This window comes from Micropterus salmoides, unplaced genomic scaffold, assembly GCF_014851395.1.
Source record: "Micropterus salmoides isolate LMB-PRFRI ecotype aquatic unplaced genomic scaffold, ASM1485139v1 Ms_hic_scaffold_15, whole genome shotgun sequence".
NCBI classification, from domain to species: domain Eukaryota; kingdom Metazoa; phylum Chordata; class Actinopteri; order Centrarchiformes; family Centrarchidae; genus Micropterus; species Micropterus salmoides.
In genome coordinates, this window is record NW_024040596.1 from 2,547,516 (window position 1) to 2,570,311 (window position 22,796).

Here is a 22,796-nt window from a genome sequence, read left to right on the forward strand (position 1 = left end):
ACCTGTAAATTATTATTCTCATTTTTTAAATACACAGGGTTTGCTTTTTTAACATGTAAACATCGTCACCCTAAAAAAACTCTGCACGCTGTGCATACTGTTTTCAGGTTCATATCCGCTTGCCTCATGTTTTAAGCACCTGTTACACAAACAATAATTCACTATCCTTTGCAGTCTGCTGCATTGCACCATTGTCTTACTGTCTAGAAATGTTAGTTATTTTTTATATATAGATAATTCACATTCATTTTTTTTATGTTAAATATGTTTATTTATATCTGAACATAGTTGTCAAGCTTGTTTCCTTCTTCGTCTGTATGCACAAATGACTTTATTCAGTTTTAATTTAGGCTTTTTTTGTGCCTCTTTCTTTGAACAATGTTTGGACAAATGACATCTAGCTCTCAGAAGAAGGTCTGAACTGACAGTCTGGAATAGTATCTCTGTCTCATCTAAAGTATGTCTTCTTCATCCAACCCCCAAATTAAAAATGTACAACTCCATAGCCTATTTCTGAACCAAAGGCCAAATGTTCCCCAGTCTCTGCACTGTCTGTCAATTTGATACATAGGCTCCTGTATACATATGATATGAATTGTCACATACTCACAGTCAGTTTTACTACATCACAACACTTATTTGTTTAATCTGTCCATTCATGAAAACATGTATTATTTATGGCTACAGCAGCAGCTAGGTTGCCTGCTTGATAAACCAGAAAAAACACGACATATTCCTCCCATTACTTTATTTCAATTATTGTTTATTCTCTATTATTGGGATTCTGCTTATTCCTGGACAAGTACCGTTATTTCTTATTGTTGCTGATTTGCTTGTTGTCCTTTGTCCTTTGGCCTGTGTCGTCAACACACCTTTGTATATCCCTATTTCTAAAACGTAATTAAATAATGGTCACACAACAGGAGAAACCTGTGACATGCTCCCTCTTCAGACATCTAGAAAGCTTGTGAATGACTAACAAAGCTGCAGCTGACATTAACATATTTTTGAATATCTGCAGCAAATTGAATAATGTAATGACTACTCAAAGCTACTGTTTCCATGACAAATTGTGTAGATGTTTTATACAGCATGGAAAGAAATCTGTACATTAAATACCGTTCAAAGATCTGAACATTCAAATCTCATGACTGGACATTTGCATCACTAACATCACTACTGTAACATCACTTTTAATACATTAGATTGCTTTGGTTTGACAGAACAACTTCTTCAGGTGTTTGGTGATTTCTTTCATTTTTAGTCCATATATAACTGGATTGAAGAGAGGATAATACAAAATGCTTGTAAAGTCATTATTGAATGGATATCAGATCGCACATCCAGTTGAATCACAATGACATCGTATGCACACAAACAGGAAAAGCAGATTAAAACCAACAGGTGAGGTAAACAGGTCTGTGCAGCTTTTTTTCTGACTTCATTACAACTTCGATAGGAAATTATAAGTATTCTAGTGTATGAAAAAAGTATGAAGAGCAAAGGGAGAAGTGCCATGCTTACAAGAGAAACTATCAAATATAGACCGTTCTTTTGAAGGCACACAGTAGAGACTGTAAATTGAATTGTTACAAAAAATTGCATTTAAAGTTAAATGACAGATCTTCATTAGCACTTAGTATTATTGGGACTGCAACCTGACAAGCAGGCACAAGCCAAGCTAAACCCAGCACAATACTCACTATGGTTTTTGTCATGATAACTGGATATTGCAGAGGTTTACATATAGACACATATCTGTCATAGGCCATGGCTGCCAACAGGAAGAAATCTGAAGCACATAAGGTGTAATATAGAAAACATTGCAAGAGACAGGCTGAATATGATATAATCTGTTTTTCAGATAAAAAGTTCACTAACAACTTTGGGTACATAGCAGTGTTGTAAACAACAGAGTTCACTAGCAGCGCTGCAATGAAAATGTACATAGGCTCATGGAGGTTCTTGTGTATCCAAATAAGGCACACAATGATGAGACTAAAGAAGATTGTTAGAATATATACTGTAAACATAATAAAAAATAACAAATACCTGTATTTTCCCATTTCCTCATACCCAACAAGAGTTATATATGTTACATTGAATTCATCATCCATGAAATATCACAAATTAAACTTTTATGAATCAGAAAGGCAGATTGTAAATCAGGCATAAATTAATAATCTGAGAAAATAATTATTAATATGAAGATTACATTAACACAGTACATGTATTTGTATTTGATACTGGAGCTTAAACTGCACTTGCTGTGTGTTCATCTTCAAAGTTCTGAAAGTGAACTGTCTGAGTCGGACCAAATATTTTATGACTTTTCTTCACCCTCCATGGAGCTCATTAACTCCTCCACCAAGAGCTGTTATCATGTGAACAACTTCACCAAACACTGGAGGCCTGAACCCATAGGTGCTGAACTTTGTTTACATGGGTGTAATTTCTCAACTTTCTTCTGTGTCCGCTTAAACATCATACAGGGCTGCAGTTAGGTTTAGGGGAAGATCATGGTTTGGGATTTTTGGTACTTCAGTGAGGTTAGGGGTCCTTCATTATTAGGGTAACAATAAATAATCATGTTGTGTTCGATTTGAAGTTTGTGATTTGCTGTTAGGTGATTAAATAGCCTGCTAGGCATATACTGTACACTGAACAAAATTATAAATGCAACACTTTTGTTTTTGCCCCCATTCATCATGAGCTGAAATCAAAGACTTTCTCTATGAACACAAAAGGCCTGTTTCTCTCAAATCTGTCAAAATCTGTGGTAGTGAGCACTTCTCCTGCAAAAAGTGCATACATTACATGCATCTTAATAATTCACATCTCTGCATGATTATTTCTAAAGAAAAGTGTTAAAGAGGTGGTATTCTGGTTTTTGACTTTTCCCCTCTCCTTTATTGAGTTCTATATCTTTTGTGTGCATGTAACAGGTTTGCAAAGTGAAAAAGCCCAAAGTCCAGCCCAAAAGGAGTTCCCATCTCCCACAGAAAACTCTGTTTTGAACTGCCTGAAAACGGCTCGTTTGTAGTCCAGCCGCTTCCCTTTCTTGTGACGTCACAATGAAAATACGTGTCATAATACTCGCCAAGCGGCTACTCCGACACGCCCTCAGAAACACCTGTGGAAAAACAGAGAGCTGCAGCACACAGCTCTCCTCTCCCTTCCAAACACTAGCTACCCTCCAGGCAGTCAGTGGACATAAAGTTGTTCCTGTGATGTAGAGACAGAGCTCAGTTAAAACTTTATGGATACAGATTAATAACTCACCGCTCTGAAACTCTCGCTTCAAGCCGGTCGGCAACACGTACAGCTGAACCCGAGCTGTTTACTGGCTTCTCGCTGACTCGTCCTATTCTGCTTCTGATTGGCTAGTAGTCCTTAACTAGGAACTGAGCATGTGCAACTCCCAACAAAGATCATTTAGAGACAAGATGTATCACTCCATAGCTAAAACGAAGCCTTCAACACAGGCCGGAAAGAGGAGCTGCAGCAATGTGCAGGATGACAAAAAATATGGTGCTTTTTGAAAACTAAACCATGTAAACCTGCTCTGGTACAACCTCTGAATAAGATTTTGAACCTGAAAATGAGCAGAATACCACCTCTTTAATACATCACAGGATCTTGACTGTAAACAACTTCTTGAGTTGTTTAAATGGATTTAATTTTGAGCCTGTTAATAAAAGGTGATACAAATAATAAAAATTATGAAGAGCATAGGGAGAATTGCAAGATGTAATAGAGCAACCATACCATATAATTATACTTGATCTTACACGTTGAAGTCTTTTTATTGCAATAGGATATGGTTTAAGCTTAATGCATCTCTCTGGACAGCCATGTGATGTAGAAAGTTATGCAGTGCTGTGATAACCATTGCTAAGTATTCATATGTTGCCAAAAAACTGCCAAAAGAGCGCAGGTCAAACTACTAGAGGAAATAGTGACAATTCCTACCCGTCTTTTATTTTGATTACTACACTATAAAAAGGTGAAGTTAGGAGGAGAAACCTCTTAACAAAGTAGGTGAAGCAGTTGAAGTAAGCCAGGCTTCATAAATAAAAAGCTAAGAACATGTTTAGAAATAAAATCATTCATATAAATCTTACTAGAAAGGAAATATTTGAAAGTGCAAACTTCATGGGCTCAGGTCTGTTTGACATTAATGTGCGAGACTGAGCTGTTGTGAAGTTCACCTCAGCATTTGTGTTATTGTGACAGCTAACAAACAGGAATGGACAATACGTTCATAACTGTTGAAGTGTGGTATGAACAGACGAGTATTTTGTGAAATGACTGAACTACATCTGATTCCTACATGACGTGAATGTCAAATTAATACTGCTTCTGTTTCACAGGAGCTATCTGGCTCTTATGTGTACACTAGGTTGGATTTGTGTGGCTGCTCTGAGCAGAATGTTTTGGCAAGAAGTTCTGTTTAATGTATTTTTCATCTGCAAATCTCTTTATTACTATGCTCCTGTTCAAAGAACATGGCACACAGGGTTTAAACTTGGTGTTTTTGTTGTTACTGGTATTGTTACTGGCCTTGTTGGTTTTCCCTTTTTTGTGCCCCATGAGTCTCCCTTTTGAGCCAACAGCCTGCCTTGCCATGTTTTTTGGGAACTGGAGAATGGAGTCATCATAGTCTTTAATTAGTCCAGTACAATTTCAACAGGCTTTCAAGCCCACGTCAGCAACATTGTTGAGACAAAGTAAAAATCCATTCACATGTCTGCATTATTATTAGAGAAGAAAAGACTGTAACATCACTTTTAATATGTTAGATTTGACAGAACAACTTCTTCAGATGTTTAGAGATTTCTTTCATTTTTAGTCCATATATAATTGGATTGAAGAGAGGATGATACAAAACCCCTTGTAAAGTCATTATAAACGTACAGTTTTTGGAAAATCAGATCCCAGTCGAACTATCATGACATCATATGCACACAAACAGGAAAAGCTAACTAAAACTATCACGTGTGGTAAACAGGTCTGTGCAGCTTTTTTCCTGACTTCTTTACAACTTTGACAGGATATCACAAGTATTCTGGTGTATGTAAAAAGTATGAAGAGAAAAGGGAAAAGAGCAATGTTTACCAGAGCAAACATACCAAATAAAGAGAGTGTTCTGGAAGTTACACAGTGGAGACTGTAAATAGAATTGTTACAAAAAATTGCATTTAAAGATAAATTACAGAGTTTTGTTTTAGCACTCAGTATTACTGAGACTGTGATCTGACAAGCAGGCACAAGCCAAGCTAAACCCAGCATAATACTCACTCTGGCTCTTCTCATGATAGTTGGATATTGCAGAGGTTTACATATAGACACATATCTGTCATAGGCCATGGCTGCCAACAGTAAGAATTCTGAACCACTTAAGGAGTAGTATAGAAAAAACTGAAAGAGACAGGCTGAATATGATATGATCTGTTTTTCAGATAAAAAGTCAATTAACAACCCTGGGTACATAGCAGTACTGAATACAACAGAGTTCAGCAGCAGAGCTGCAATGAAAATGTACATCGGCTCATGAAGGTTCTTGTGTATCCAAATAAGGCACACAACAGTGACATTAAAGAAGATTATCATAATATATACTGTAAACATTATAAAAAAATAAAAATACCTGTATTTGCCCATTTCCTCATATCCACGAAGAGTTATATATGTTACATTTAATCCGTCATCCATGAAGAATGTCACAAATTAAAGTATTGATGAAAAAAATAGGCCTACTATATATTCAAGCATAAATGAAAAAACTAATAAAATTCTTAATATAAAGACTGTATTAGCATAAAATATGGATCTGATTCCTATTCATTTAAACATATCTGACCTTAAACTGCTGAGTTCTGAAAGTGAACAGTTTGAGTCAGGCCACATATTTTATAACATTTCTTCAGCCTCCATCGATGTCATTAACTCCTCCACCAATAGCTGTTGCTGGGTTGGTGCGAGGCCCTAATCACTGTCCTGCGTGTACACTAACCACAGTAACACACACATAAAACTCTAGGTCCTGTTCAACTTAAAGTTACACTGCACAGTTTCACGAGTTTCACAAGCAGTAAGTCCTACTAGCAATGAACAGAGTGCTGTGTTGTTCATCACAAAAGTCAGGACCAAACTTAACAAATTTTTTATTGCAACATTGTGCAGCCACCATATGGCCCCTCGACAGCTACAACAGAATCCTACTCTGGATGCCTGAGCCTACAGGCTTTTTTCAACCTTATTTACTTAATACTACTTAAAACAACAAATACAACAAAATAAGGAATTAATTAAATTATATACTTTATATTTTTTTTACAATGCTTGGGCGATAAACATGGCATGAATACGTGACAACAAAATATGTTTTTGTCCATGTTTGGATAGGTTTAGGCACAAACACAACTTGGTTAGGTTTAAGGGAAAAACATGTTTTTTAATTAATATAAACACTTCATTAAGGCCTTTGTTGACTCGCTGTTGGAAATGAGTGTAGCACAAAAAGTTGCGGCATATGCGGTACCCCTCTGGAAGCTGGTGGCAAAGGCACTACCTTTCCAGATGCTGGCAGAAAAGCTGGAGTGCAGAACCAGAGACTAGCAGCTGGGGTGATGGTAGCTGAATTTCTGGGAAGCTGGTCAGCAAAGTCTCTTGGGGGCTGGGCAGCAGCCGGGTTCAGAAACTGGGCAGCAGCGAGGGCAAAGACCTGGGCAGTGGGGAGACCAACCTGTTTTCACTACCAGACTCGTCACATATGGACGCATGGTCAAGATCCATCGGTGTCAGTTTGTAACGCACTGGGGATCCCTATAGTGTCATAGTTCAACGCAGGGGAGGAAGCCCTGTAGCATCAGTTTTGATGGTAAAGGTAGGTTTATGATATTTGACAGAAAACCCAAACCATGATCTTTTCCTAACCTTAACCAAGTACTGTTTGTGCCTAAACCTAACCAAATTGCAACGTTTAACTACTTTAATACCGTGTTTGAAACGCTTGGGTTTTATTTTGAAAGTGTAACTGGACATTGCAAATGTAATGTTGTTAACTTTACTGGATGTTGCATATTTGTTGTTGCTAAGCGTTGCTAATTTGAACGCAGAACGTTTAACGTCAAAAAATTATGCTAAAGGGGTACCCAGGGCATTAAAAAGCGACACCAAAGGGCCTTGACCAAGGGTCCATATGTGACGAGTCCGGAGTGAGAATGTGTCGGTGAGTCACGACAATAAGTTTTGGAGAGTTTCTCTGGAGCTGAAATATAATATTTAACTTTATTAATACCCCAGATCCAATGTCAGTAATTTGAATGTGATTACTTGTAATCAGGGTTAAATTTTGCTAATTGATGACAGCAAAGTAAAATATTGAGAAGGTCTCATAGATAGTTGTGTGTTTGGGTTGGAAGAAACAGGTCTTGTGCCTGCTTGTGAGCTTGTGGTATCACCAACAGTAAATGTTAAAGAAATGTTTTGCAATAACTCAATTAACAAACAAATGTAAATGCTCTGTATAGCACATTTCTATTCTTTTCAACCACTCAAAGCACTTTTACAAACACATTCATACACTGAGCCTAAGTGCTCAAACAGAAACTAACATTCACACACATACACTGGCGGAACAGCCCAAGGACACTTCGACATGCAGCCTGGGGGAGCCGGGATTGAACCGCCAACCTTCCAATTAACAGCCAACCCGCTCTACCTCCTGAGCTGCTCAGACTGGAATCTGATATTCTTAAAATTGTGAATTTAATTATGACTTTACAACTTTAATTATGACTTTACAACTAGTTTTGAATCATCCTCTCTTTAATCCAATCATATATGGACTAAAGATGAAACAAATGTCTAAACACCTTAAACAGTTGTTACATCAAGACAAAATGAACTAATGTATCAACACTGATAACTGCTTCTGTAATAACAATGCAAAGATGTGATTTCTCTGATCCTTGAAAAGTATTTAATGTCAGTATTTCTTTTGATAACTCACACACAGTAAAGAGCTTTACTAGCTTCTACAGAGTGATGGTTTCATTTGAATTTAAATTAACTGTACAACTGCAGAACCCTAGTAATACCTTTTACAATAACTAGAGCTAACAGATTACACCTGTTTTAACCTCTTACGCTGTTTGTATAAGAGAAGGCCTCTTGGATATCCAGTAACAGTTTCAAACCCAAGGACAACATCCACTTAGCTATCCTCTTTTACATCATTTCTGAATTCATACATTTATCAAAATGTAGATTGTGATTTTAATTAATTCTGCTCCCTTACAGTAGTTATTTTGTATTTTTTAATTGCTTTATTTTTATAGCTGTCTTGTTTTTATTCTTTAGTTTATCTCATTACTGTTTCAGTTCAGTATTACATTTTTAAAACACTCTGTTTGCTTGTTCAATGCATGGCCAATTTATTAATATGTCCACAAAGCATTGTAAATGTTGAAAACATCATGGTGTGACAGAGTTATAAATGTTTTAGAAAGGTGAATAGTTCAAACTGAACATCATACACTGTAACTTCTGATAAACACAGTCTGGACTTCACTTTATTAGCATTAAAATAAAATTGAATAATATTCTTCACTAAGTGAAGCTCTTCCAGCTCATTTTTGGCAGCAGCACTTGACAAGATAAGTATCACACTGTGTGCCTGTTTAGTCAATTCTCAGTTATGTTATTTTAGTCTGTTTTGTATCTGTTATTAGGGCCCGAGCTGAAATGTTGAAAACTTTGCACATAATTCAGGTGCAGCGAAAAATTTCATATTTTATGGGTTTCGTACATGGCCGTGGCAAAATGGCTCGCTAGTGCCCCCTACAGGCCAGCCCCCAGGTAAAGTTTCACCTAGATGTACAACATTTCTGGTGGTCATCCATACTTTAACGAACTCCTCCTAGGGATTTAGACCAATCGACTGCAAATTTTTTACTGTGACTGTAGCAGAGGTGTGGTTATGAAGAGAGATGAAGTTGGATCTCCAACTTGGGTGCGAAAGACTAAGAACAAGGCTTTCAAATGAGTTATAGTTTAGTTTAGGTTTAGAGCTGATTAGTAGGCTAGAGTGGAAGATAGCTGCAACTCCACCTCCTCGGCCTGTGCCTCGAGGAATGTGAGTATTAATATGACTGGGAGGGGTGGATTCATTTAGGCTAACATATTCTCCATCACCCAGCCAGGTTTCAGTAAGACAAAATAAATCAATATCATAATCTGATATTAGTTCATTTACTGGTACAGCTTTAGAAGAGAGAGATCTGATGTTTAAGAGTCCACATTTAATTCTCCTATTAGTTTGCACTATTGCTCTTGTGGTTTTAATTTTTATGAGGTTTTTATGCACAGCTCCACTTCTGTTTACCTTTTTAAATAATTTCGATGGTCGGGGGACAGGCACCATCACTATAGGATTTTCACTAAGTAACTCCTGAAATGGAGGAGCAGAGAAGTGTGTTAGACTGCGACTCTGCGTAGGGTTTTGGGTGGGTAACTGCTGAAAAAGAAGGGCAGAGAAGTGTGTTAGACTGCGACTCTGCGTAGGGTTTTGGGTGGGTAACTGCTGAATTAGAGGGGCAGAGAAGTGTGTTAGACTGCGACTCTGCGTAGGGTTTTGGGTGGGTAACTGCTGAATTAGAGGGCAGAGAAGTGTGTTAGACTGCGACTCTGCGTAGGGTTTGGGTGGGTAACTGCTGAAAAAGAAGGGCAGAGAAGTGTGTTAAACTGCGACTCTGCGTAGGGTTTTGGGTGGGTAACTCCTGAAATGGAGGAGCAGAGAAGTGTGTTAGACTGCGACTCTGCGTAGGGTTTTGGGTGGGTAACTGCTGAATTAGAAGGGCAGAGAAGTGTGTTAAACTGCGACTCTGCATAGGGTTTTGGGTGGGTAACTGCTGAATTAGAAGGGCAGAGAAGTGTGTTAACTGCGACTCTGCGTAGGGTTTTGGGTGGGTAACTGCTGAATTAGAAAGGCAGAGAAGTGTGTTAGACTGCGACTCTGCGTAGGGTTTTGGGTGGGTAACTGCTGAATTAGAAGGGCAGAGAAGTGTGTTAGACCGCGACTCTGCGTAGGGTTTTGGGTGGGTAACTCCTGAAATGGAGGAGCAGAGAAGTGTGTTAGACTGCGACTCTGCGTAGGGTTTTGGGTGGGTAACTCCTGAAATGGAGGAGCAGAGAAGTGTGTTAGACTGCGACTCTGCGTAGGGTTTTGGGTGGGTAACTCCTGAATTAGAAGGGCAGAGAAGTGTGTTAACTGCGACTCTGCGTAGGGTTTTGGGTGGGTAACTGCTGAATTAGAAGGGCAGAGAAGTGTGTTAAACTGCGACTCTGCGTAGGGTTTTGGGTGGGTAACTGCTGAATTAGAGGGGCAGAGAAGTGTGTTAGACTGCGACTCTGCGTAGGGTTTTGGGTGGGTAACTGCTGAAAAAGAAGGGCAGAGAAGTGTTAAACTGCGACTCTGCGTAGGGTTTGGGTGGGTAACTGCTGAAAAAGAAGGGCAGAGAAGTGTGTTAGACTGCGACTCTGCATAGGGTTTTGGGTGGGTAACTGCTGAAAAAGAAGGGCAGAGAAGTGTGTTAAACTGCGACTCTGCATAGGGTTTTGGGTGGGTAACTGCTGAATTAGAAGGGCAGAGAAGTGTGTTAGACTGCGACTCTGCATAGGGTTTTGGGTGGGTAACTGCTGAATTAGAAGGGCAGAGAAGTGTGTTAAACTGCGACTCTGCGTAGGGTTTTGGGTGGGTAACTGCTGAATTAGAAGGGCAGAGAAGTGTGTTAGACTGCGACTCTGCGTAGGGTTTTGGGTGGGTAACTCCTGAAATGGAGGAGCAGAGAAGTGTGTTAGACTGCGACTCTGCGTAGGGTTTTGGGTGGGTAACTGCTGAATTAGAAGGGCAGAGAAGTGTGTTAAACTGCGACTCTGCGTAGGGTTTTGGGTGGGTAACTGCTGAATTAGAAGGGCAGAGAAGTGTGTTAGACTGCGACTCTGCATAGGGTTTTGGGTGGGTAACTGCTGAATTAGAAGGGCAGAGAAGTGTGTTAAACTGCGACTCTGCGTAGGGTTTTGGGTGGGTAACTCCTGAATTAGAAGGGCAGAGAAGTGTGTTAGACTGCGACTCTGCGTAGGGTTTTGGGTGGGTAACTCCTGAATTAGAAGGGCAGAGAAGTGTGTTAGACTGCGACTCTGCGTAGGGTTTGGGTGGGTAACTGCTGAAAAAGAAGGGCAGAGAAGTGTGTTAGACTGCGACTCTGCGTAGGGTTTTGGGTGGGTAACTCCTGAATTAGAAGGGCAGAGAAGTGTGTTAGACTGCGACTCTGCGTAGGGTTTTGGGTGGGTAACTCCTGAATTAGAGGGCAGAGAAGTGTGTTAGACTGCGACTCTGCGTAGGGTTTTGGGTGGGTAACTGCTGAAAAGAAGGGCAGAGAAGTGTGTTAGACTGCGACTCTGCGTAGGGTTTTGGGTGGGTAACTGCTGAATTAGAAGGGCAGAGAAGTGTGTTAAACTGCGACTCTGCGTAGGGTTTTGGGTGGGTAACTGCTGAATTAGAAGGGCAGAGAAGTGTGTTAGACTGCGACTCTGCGTAGGGTTTTGGGTGGGTAACTGCTGAAATGGAGGAGCAGAGAAGTGTGTTAGACTGCGACTCTGCGTAGGGTTTTGGGTGGGTAACTGCTGAATTAGAAGGGCAGAGAAGTGTGTTAGACTGCGACTCTGCGTAGGGTTTTGGGTGGGTAACTGCTGAATTAGAAGGGCAGAGAAGTGTGTTAAACTGCGACTCTGCGTAGGGTTTTGGGTGGGTAACTGCTGAATTAGAAGGGCAGAGAAGTGTGTTAGACTGCGACTCTGCGTAGGGTTTTGGGTGGGTAACTCCTGAATTAGAAGGGCAGAGAAGTGTGTTAGACTGCGACTCTGCGTAGGGTTTTGGGTGGGTAACTGCTGAATTAGAAGGGCAGAGAAGTGTGTTGGACTGCGACTCTGCGTAGGGTTTTGGGTGGGTAACTGCTGAATTAGAAGGGCAGAGAAGTGTGTTAGACTGCGACTCTGCGTAGGGTTTGGGTGGGTAACTGCTGAAAAAGAAGGGCAGAGAAGTGTGTTAGACTGCGACTCTGCGTAGGGTTTTGGGTGGGTAACTCCTGAATTAGAAGGGCAGAGAAGTGTGTTAGACTGCGACTCTGCGTAGGGTTTTGGGTGGGTAACTCCTGAATTAGAGGGGCAGAGAAGTGTGTTAGACTGCGACTCTGCATAGGGTTTTGGGTGGGTAACTGCTGAATTAGAAGGGCAGAGAAGTGTGTTAAACTGCGACTCTGCGTAGGGTTTTGGGTGGGTAACTGCTGAAAAAGAAGGGCAGAGAAGTGTGTTAGACTGCGACTCTGCGTAGGGTTTTGGGTGGGTAACTGCTGAATTAGAAGGGCAGAGAAGTGTGTTAGACTGCGACTCTGCGTAGGGTTTTGGGTGGGTAACTCCTGAAATGGAGGAGCAGAGAAGTGTGTTAGACTGCGACTCTGCGTAGGGTTTTGGGTGGGTAACTGCTGAATTAGAAGGGCAGAGAAGTGTGTTAAACTGCGACTCTGCGTAGGGTTTTGGGTGGGTGACTCCTGAATTAGAAGGGCAGAGAAGTGTGTTAAACTGCGACTCTGCGTAGGGTTTTGGGTGGGTAACTGCTGAATTAGAAGGGCAGAGAAGTGTGTTAGACTGCGACTCTGCGTAGGGTTTTGGGTGGGTAACTGCTGAATTAGAAGGGCAGAGAAGTGTGTTAGACTGCGACTCTGCGTAGGGTTTTGGGTGGGTAACTGCTGAATTAGAAGGGCAGAGAAGTGTGTTAAACTGCGACTCTGCGTAGGGTTTTGGGTGGGTAACTGCTGAATTAGAAGGGCAGAGAAGTGTGTTAGACTGCGACTCTGCGTAGGGTTTGGGTGGGTAACTGCTGAAAAAGAAGGGCAGAGAAGTGTGTTAGACTGCGACTCTGCGTAGGGTTTGGGTGGGTAACTGCTGAAAAAGAAGGGCAGAGAAGTGTGTTAGACTGCGACTCTATGTAGGGTTTTGGGTGGGTAACTGCTGAAATAAACTCTTGATAAACTTTGCCTTGTTGGTCACGTATGATGTTATTATAGTTAGACTAGAATCTGATATTCCAAAATCTTTACGTTTAATTATGACTTTATAAATGGTTTTGTACCATCCCTCTCATCCAATCATATATGGACTCAAAATGAAAGATATTTTATTTCTTTTATTTTAAAATGATATTGTTAACTTTTAAAGCACTGCCTGGCCTGTAACTGAGTATATTATTACTGTAGACTCCTCATGAGCTGTGAGATCTTCAAACAGTGGCCTGTTTGATATCAAAGAATGAAGGCCAAGGTGACTGAGGCTTTGTTATCATGATCGACCATAATACATCCAGGTCCATGTCCTTTTTTCATTTTGAAACGAAAAAAACAACAGAAAAGGCTTGTTTCCCAATTACCATTAGTAAATAGGGAAAAAAAAACGTTTTTAGTTTTAATATTAAACGGAAAATGAAAAATTATCTCATTATCCGATTTTCTTTGTGTTTATAGATGAAATCGGAATCAAATACAATTGTAAAAATCTTATTCCTCAATTTTGCATTGGGTTTTTTGTGACCCAGAAGCTATGGATAGCAGTAGGCTAAGCGGCTTGGGGTGCTGTAGCCTACAGTAGAAATGCACACATGATAGACTGTATGGGGGCACGCACTTTCCTTCAACACAGGTTCTTTTGATGTAAAACAAAAAAAACAACAGAATTTCCGAAGCATTAGATATACCATGGAACACAGTGAAGACAGTCATCATCAAGTGGAGAAAATATGGCACAACTGTGACTTTACCAAGAACTGGACGTTCCTCCAAAATTGATGAAAAGACGAAAAGAAAAGTGGTCAGGGAGGCTTCCAAGAGGCCTACAGCAACATTAAAGGAACTGCAGGGATTTCTGGCAAGTACTGGCTGTGTGGTACATGTGACAACTATCTCCCGTGGTCTTCATATGAATGGGCTATGGGGTAGGGTGGCAAGACGGAAGCCTTTTCTTACAAAGAAAAAGTCCCCCAAAAGCATGTGGGAAAATGTGTTATGGTCTGATGATACCAAGGTAGAACTTTTTGGTCATAATTCCAAAAGGTATGTTTGGTGCAAAAACAACACTGCACATCACCCGAGGAACAGCATACCCACAGTGAAGCATGGTGGTGGCAGCTTCATGCTTTGGGGCTGTTTTTCTTCAGCTGGAACCGGGGGCCTTAGTCAGGGTGGAGGGAATTATGAACAGTTCCAAATACCAGGCAATTTTGGCATAAAACCTTCAGGCGTCGGTTAGAAAGCTGAAGAGGAAGTTCACCTTTCAGCACGACAACGACCCAATCCTATTCCACAAAAGCATGGCTTCCCCAGAAGAAGATTAATGTTTTGAAATGGCCCAGCCAGAGCCCAGACCTGAATCCAACTGAACATCTGTGGGGTGATCTGAAGAGGGCTGTGCACAGGCGGTGTCCTCACAATCTGACAGATTTGGAGCGCTTTTGCAAAGAAGAGTGGGCAAATAAAAACGTCAAGATGTGCCATGCTAATAGACTCCTACCCAAAAAAACTGCCTGCTGTAATAAAATCAATAGGTGCTTCAACAAAGTATTAGTCTAAGGGTGTGCAAACCTATGCAGCCAAGGTTATTTGAGGGTTTTTATTTTTCATTTTTCCCCCTCGAAGATTTCAATTTGTTTTTCAATTGAATTGTTCACATTAAAGGTTTGATTTCTTTGTCTCATTATTTACATCATAAGAACCTGGCATTTTAACAGGGTGTGTAGACTTTTTCTACCCACTGTATGTATAGCCTAATAATAATAATAATAAAAATAATAATAAAAGGATTAATAGAAAGATCTGCCATTACATAGGCTAAATAAAATCATTCAAATAACAAGCATTGATAACACAGTCAACTTAAATGAACGGCATGCGGGCACAGCTGATTATTAGCCTACGCCTCTACCATCAAATACAAATACAAAACGGTTCAATTTGTTTTTGATGGTAGAACGGTTCCACGCTCAGGGGAAACACATGAAGCACATGAAACCCTTGTGCCAGCAATAACTGAGAGCACTGCTGTTTGCGGGCAGAGTTTTGGACGCGACCTTTTGTGACCACATTTTCGCACAAGGCACAGCAGAATAACGTCTCGGGTTACGTATGTAACCCTGGTTCCCCGAGAAGGGGAACGAGAGACTGCGTCGGTTACGACACTATGTGAACGCCTCTAGGCGAAGCAGGTCTGAACGTGAATGAAATCACTCCAATCCTATTGGCTTGTTGCTAGAACGGTAAGGTGTGACGGAATAACCGGAGGAGTATAAAGCACACCTGTACACACTCATCATTAGCTTAAACTATGAAGCAGGCGCTTCAGGCGGGGAGAGAGGTGCGGCGGGCCGACGCAGTCTCTCGTTCCCCTTCTCGGGGAACCAGGGTTACATACGTAACCCGAGACGTTCCCCTTCGAGGGAACTCGAACTGCGTCGGTTACGACACTATGGGAACGAGATACCCACTAAACCGTGCCGAAAACCCCGCCTGCCCCTGTGTGCAATAAAGTGGCACGACTAAGAGGAGAGCGCACGAGTGCCAGGTGCCGAAGGAAGGTCAAGACTGTAAAACCGAATGAATGTGTGCGGAGTGGCCCAGCCAGCCGCTAAACAAACATCCTGCAAGAGGCCCCGGAAAGGAGGGCTCGAGAGGCCGCCTTGCCTCTGGTAGAATGAGCCCTCACAGCCACAGGTGAAGGCAAACCGCGCACCTGATAGGCCAGGGAAATAGTCTGAACAATCCAGTTGCTAATAGTATGTTTGGATGCAGGGAGCCCGGCCCTGGGAGACCCAAAACACACTAGCAGCTGGTCAGCCTTCCTCCAACAGGAGGACCTCAGAGTGTAAATACTCAGTGCTCTGACAGGGCAGAGCAGATGAAGTCTCCCGTCCTCCGCCGTCACATGAGGTGGAGGATGAAATGCCTGCAGCACTGTGGACCCTGCCGCACAAGAAGGCACTTTAGGGATGTATCCTGAACGAGGGTGCAGGATAGCCCTAATATTCCCCGGGGCAAACTCCAGGCTTTGCGGGGAAACCGAAAGCGCTTGGAGCTCCCCCACCCTCCTCAGAAAGGTGATAGCAAGGAGAAAGGCCATCTTGAGGGTCAAGTGCTTAGCCTCAGCTGACTCCAGGGGTTTGAAGGGGGCCTCAGCCAACACCCCAAGAACCACTGCCAGATCCCAAGTGGGAACCTTGGACCGAGTCGCAGGTCTCATCCTCCGGGCACCACGGAGGAAAAGTACAACCAAGGGAAGTTTCCCCAAGGACCCCTCCCTCAGAGGGGTGTGGAAAGATGAAATAGCTGCCACGTACACCTTGAGGGTGGAAGGGGAAAGACCAGCAGAGAACCGGACCTGGAGGAACTCAAGTACCTGAACCACCGGGCAGGTAACAGGGTCCACCGACCGCTCCCTACACCAAGTGGAGAAAACACTCCACTTCAGGCCGTATATCCTCCGTGTGGATGGGGCCCTGGAGCTCAGGAGGGTCTCGACTGCTCCGGCTGTTAGACCCGCCTCTAGGTACTGTGCCCCCTCAGGGGCCAGACCCACAGTCGCCATATGGCGGGGCAAGGGTGAAGAACCCGGCCCTGCGCCTGGGACAGCAGGTCTCTCCTCAGAGGGACCCGCCACGGCGGGCCGTCCAGGAGCAACATGATGTCCGAGAACCACACCCGGGTTGGCCAGAACGGGGCTACGAGCAGTAGGCCGACATAGTCCTGGCGGACCCGCTCCAGAACCCCGGGAGCAGAGCGACTGGGGGAAAAGCGTACAGACGTAGCCTCGGCCACGAATGTACCATGGCGTCCAGACCCAACGGGGCTGGAGGAACGAGAGAAACCATAGCGGGCAGTGCGTAGTCTCTTGAGACGCAAACAGATCCACGTCTATGGGGCCGAACTCTTCGCACAAGAGCTCCACCACTTCGGGGTGAAGTCTCCATTCCCCAGGCCTCAGCCCCTGCCTCAACAGCAGGTCTGCTCCCTGATTCTGCGTCCCCAGGAGATACATCGCCCTGAGCGATAGTAACCTCTGCTGGGACCACAGGAGGATCTGACGCGCCAGTCTGTCCAGAGGGCGCGAGCGCAGACCGCCCTGGTGATTCAGATAGGCCACCACCGCTGTGTTGTTCTCCTCGGAACGAACCAGGACGTGGTGGCCTTGGAGATCGGGCAGGAAACTCCTTAGAGCCTGGAACACCGCCAACATCTCGAGACAGTTGATATGCCACTCGGATCGATGCACCTGCCAGGATCCCCTTGCAAAGCGGCCGTCCATGACCGTGCCCCAGCCCGTGAGGGAGGCGTCTGTCGAAATAACCAGCCGGCGACAAGACCCTCCCAGCACGGGCCCCTGGGACAGGAACCAAGTTTCCTTCCAAACTGATAGGGAACGAAGACACTTGCGCGCAACACAAACCAGACGGAGAGGATTCCCCTCGGGGAAAAACCCTTGTTCCTTAGCCACCACTGCAGGGGTCTCATGTGCAGCAGTCCAGATGGTATTACGCTGGACGCAGCCGCCAGGAGACCCAACACTCGTTGAAAGTGTTTCATAGTGATGGCGTGGCCTAACTTCACCCCTTTCACGGCAGCCAATATGGTGTCGACACGTGCCGGAGACAATTGTGCCCGCATCGTTGTCGAATCCCATGCAACCCCTAGGAACGTAGCCCGTTGGGTGGGCGCCAGCACGCTCTTCTTTGCGTTGAGCCTCAGCCCTAAACGCCGCAGACGAGCCAGAACGACATCTCGATGCCGAACCGCCAACTCTCGAGACTGGGCTAGGATGAGCCAGTCGTCGATGAAGTTGAAATCCGGATGCCCCGGAGCCTCAGCGGGGCCAGTGCTGCATCCATACACTTGGTGAATGTGCTAGGGGAAGTGCCAGGCCGAATGGAAGAACCCGATACTGGTAAGCCACACCCCCGAAGGCAAACCTCAGGAACTTCCTGTGAGAAGGACGGATGGAGACCTGGAAATAGGCGTCCTTTAGATCTATCGTGATGAACCAATCCTCAGATTGGATGTGCGTCACGGTGGCGGGGATGATGAGCATCTTTAACCTGAATCTCCTCAGAGACCGGTTAGAACCCGCAGATCCAAAATAGGGCACGCAGCCCTCCGTCCTTCTTGGGGACTATGAAGTACCGGCTGTAGAAGCGGCGTCTCTGTCTGGGGGGGAGACACGTTCCACGGCCCCTTTCCTCAGCAGAGTACAAACTTCCTGTCCCAACACCGGACCTTGCTCCGGACGGACCACAGTCCAAACCACCCCCTCTCTTCTGTTGAATTTGGAGGGCGGGTTTTGAACTGTAGTCGATACCCATCTATGGCAGTGCGCAGGACCCGCGGAGAAATGTTCATCAGGCTCCGCCAAGCGTCTGCAAAGTCTGCCAACGGAACCAGCCCCTCGGGGCTGGTGGTCGGTGTCTCGTGTGATCTTCTGGTGGACCCCTGAAGCCCCAGAACGGCAGGGGGGAGCCGCCAAAGATCCACGGTGAGTGAGTCGGGATGCCGTCCGCCTGCAGACCCTCGGGGCAGGCAGTACGGCGCGGACTCGATGGTGGCAGGTGCGTCCTGAACGTGTAAACGGCGGGATAACATCACCTGTTGCCACGGCGGAGGGGACCTCGGTCGGCCTCCGGGGGGGTGGGGGGGGGGGGTGCGGGAGGGAGAAAGACTCCCCTACCCCGGTCTTCCCTGAGCTCCGTCGGGACTGGATGACGGTCTTCAGATCGTGTCTCTCAGACGGCTGAGGGTGAGAGCGCCGTCTTGCTGCCCCAGCTCCTCGGGGGGCCCCCGAGAAGCGACACTCTGCTTCCCTCCTCTCCATAGGAGCTCGTAGAGGGAAGGGACCTACGCCTGGCAGCCTCAGCTGCCTTGGGTCCAGACCGGCGAGGGAGGTACTGGCGGAACGCTTCGCACTGCGTCTAACGCTTCGTGGTTCTGCGAAGCTCCGCCAGATCTTCCTCGGAGGGACCCCCCCTCTGAACCATCTCCTGTAGCAGGTTGGCTTGGTAAGCTTGAAGCACCGTGGTGTGCAAGCTCGCACCTGCCTGGCCCGCTGCCATGTACGCCTTCCCCACAAGCGTGGATGTGGTGCGACATGGTTTGGATGGTAACGCCGGCTTCTCCAGGGAGGACGCAAGTCGAGGGGAGAGATAGCTCGCAAGCTCATCCTCCATCCGAGGCATCCTCCCATAACCACGGTCCCTAACCCCCATCACATTACTGTAGTTCAGTGATCGGGGTGTGGAAAGCCATGTAGAGAAGGGTCTGCCCCATGATTTACTCAGTTCATCATGTAAATCAGGAAAGAATGGCAGAGACCGGCGTGGAGGTGGCGTGTGGTGCTTAAGAAACCTTTCATCAAGCTACCACTAGCCTGTGGTGTCTGCTCCTCCTGTGGCCAGTTGATGTTGAGCTTAGCCACGGCTCTAGTCACCACCTCCAGCAGCACGTCATAGTCGGGCGTCGCTGGATGACGCCGCCCCGACACCCGGAAGTCATCGTCCACTGCGCTGAGCACGTCCGCCTCCTCGGAGTCGGATTGCTGCAGCGTCTCCGGACCCAAACCGCAAGCGGGAGAAGCCGAGAACGGGCTCCCGAACGAGGAAAGGAAGCGTCGGAGCCAGCGGATGAAGGTCGGGAAAAAGCCTCAGCCGTCCCGAAATCCTCCAACAGATCACGCTGTGAACCCCATGAGTGAAGCCGCCGGGCTGCCTCAGCGGCCGCAGGGCCTGCACCACGGGGAGAACACATCCGGCCATCCTCGGAAAAGAGAGCCATGCGGGACCTCAGTACCCGCACGGAAAGGGCTTCGCAACGGGTGCAGGCAGCCCCCTCGAGAGCTGCCCGGGCGTGCTCCATCCCCAAACATGAGACACACATCTCATGAGAATCTCCATCCGTGATGTACCGAGGGCAAGAAAAAACACACCTTCTGTACATCTGGTTGCCGGACATGCTGGTAGACTTCTTCTTCAGGTAAGACACACTGCTTGTAGGACTGGAGCTTTCTTCAAACAACATACAGAGCGCCTGCTGAATAAAAAAAAGCTAATGATGAGTGTGTACAGGTGTGCTTTATACTCCTCCGGTTATTACGTCACACCTTACCGTTCTAGCAACAAGCCAATAGGATTGGAGTGATTTCATTCACGTTCAGACCTGCTTCGCCTAGAGGCGTTCCCATAGTGTCATAACCGACGCAGTTCGAGTTCCCTCGAAGGGGAACTCAATGTTTAAATCTCCCGACACGCCAACAGGATCAGTCAGAATTTAATGTTATTGAACGTTCTGTGTTCTTCTCCACATCCAAAAGCTGCTGATTCACTTCTACACAGCCATCATCCAGTCTGTCCTCTGCACCTCCATCACTGTCTGGTTTGGATCTGCCACCAAAAAGGACAGGAGCAGACTACAACGGACAGTCAGGACCTCAGAAAAGATAATCTCATTCAGGACTTTTCCAGAGTCAGGAAATGGGCAGGAAACATCACTGCAGATCCATCTCACCCCGGTCACAACCTGTTCCAGCTCCTCCCCTCTGGTAGGCGCTACAGAGCACTGTACGCCAAAACCAACAGACTCAGGAAGAGTTTCTTCCCTCAAGCCATCACTCTGATGAACAGCTGATTTCTGACTCACAGTGTCAGGAACAATTCCTGTGCAATAACCCAGTAACTCTGCCTCTAATCAGACACCTGTTTACTGGTTTCCACTGGTTTTCACTATTTCAGTGCTGTTCATATTGGTATATTTTCATATTGTATATACTGTATACCAAATCCACCTACCTCAAGTCACCTGCACATAATACTTATTTATTCCAGCATCCTTTGCACTCTGCTCCATCACACCGTGTACATGTATGTGTACCTATATATCATATCCACCTCCCGACATGTACATAATAATAATAATAATAATGCTTATAATAATTTACTCCTGCATCCTTTGCACTCTGCATACTGCACTAGTTGTCAATATGTATATATTCATAGTGTGTATATTTGTGTTCTCTATTCTGTAGCCTGTGTTTAATTTTATTGTAGTTTTATTATTGTATTATTGTATGAGTAAGCACATCGGTTGCAATGTACATTCAGAGTCAAATTCCTCGTATGTGTACACATACCTGGCAAATAAAGCTGTTTCTGATTCTAATGTGCAAACAAATAAGGATTTTTATTAATTAAATAATATTTAAAGAGAAACACTAAAAGTCTTCACAAGACTGGCCTGTTGGGATTTCTGGAATCCGCCTCTTGCAGTTTATCACATTTGCCTCTCAGTCCCTTCCTGCAGTGACACACTGTCATTCTCATATTTATATATTAATGAATATGCAATTTACTAGATGTCCATATCGTCATTTGGCCAGACCGTACTGTAAGGGGTCTGAACACAGAGGTTTAGATCCATAAGTAGTCTCAGAGTCCGAACAGTTGAAGGTACAAAAGCTGTTTTCTTGATCATGTGACTAGGATTGTGCAGCATCAGGGCAGGTTGGGAGTGGCAGGCAGGAAACACAGAACAAAACTGTGGTGACAATGGCACATTTACCGTGTTGAGGGAAAATATCACTGTTTGGAAGGTTGTCTGCCTAGACTTCATACTTCACAGCTGCATTCACCATTTTCTGACCTTCAAATCCCTTTGAATCACTAAAGTTGAGCACATGCACAAGCTAATCAACACTGAAACAAAATGGATGCATTAAACACAAATGACAGCTGACATCAGGTGAGAGGCTTTACCTCCCTTTGCACTGTACATGTTGCTGCTCGCATCCTAGCAACAGAAGAAGATAAAAGTTTCTACAGCTGCTTCACTGTGGATCATTACAGGGTAGAGGTTCATCTGTGGAGGCACTCTCAAGTTGATTAACAAACACTGTTTTGAGCAAGCTTTCATTATTATTAATGATTTGTTTGATCTTTGAAACTTGATATTTTGTCAGTTGATGTTTGTAGTAGTAGACGTGTAATTGTTATTGAACACAACAGGACAAATTCCTGGTTCAGTTTGCCTTCTTGATTATGCATGCATATGATTATAATGCACTAAGACTATTAACTAATCTATACTAATCTATAGTAAGGCATTGGATATGTTTATTGTTCAATGCAGTTTTACCTCTCCTCCTCCACTTTCTTTTACTTTATCTTTGACCACTCTCTCTTGTTTGTTCTTTGTATCCATCTCTGTTTTTGCTTCTCTGTTGTGCAGACATGATGAGCAATAACAGCTTTACTCCTGGTATTTTCAGCTGACTCTGTTTACAGACTCTGGGCCCCTCAGATATCTGTTCTTCTGTCTGTGTCTGTTGATCTACATGACTATAATCTCTGCTAACCTTGTCATTATTCTGGCAGTCTGCCTGGAGAAGTCTCTGCATCAACCCATGTACATGTTTCTCTCCTGTCTGTGTTTAAACTCTCTGTACGGCTCAGCCGGCTTCTTCCCGAGGTTCCTGATGGACATTCTGTCTGACACTCATTGATCTCACGTGCATCTTGTTTCATTCAGATGTATGTTATTTACACCTACGTATCATGTGAATTGACCATCCTCAGCATCATGGCCTATGATAGATTTGTTGCTATTTGCCAGCCTTTACACTATCACAGCAAAATGACCTTTAGGATGGTGAGACAT

At 44.4% G+C, this 22,796-nt stretch overlaps 1 protein-coding gene and 1 pseudogene across 1 annotated transcript; one reads left to right on the forward strand and one right to left on the reverse strand.

Annotated features, from left to right (window-relative positions):
• Positions 1 to 22,796, forward strand: part of LOC119903785 — a 236,697-nt pseudogene that overhangs the window by 56,380 nt on the left and 157,521 nt on the right.
• LOC119903792 (olfactory receptor 4D6-like) lies at positions 4,906 to 5,715 on the reverse strand. Its single transcript, XM_038720033.1, has one exon. It carries the CDS (start codon positions 5,713 to 5,715, stop codon positions 4,906 to 4,908), a length of 810 nt encoding a protein of 269 aa, XP_038575961.1.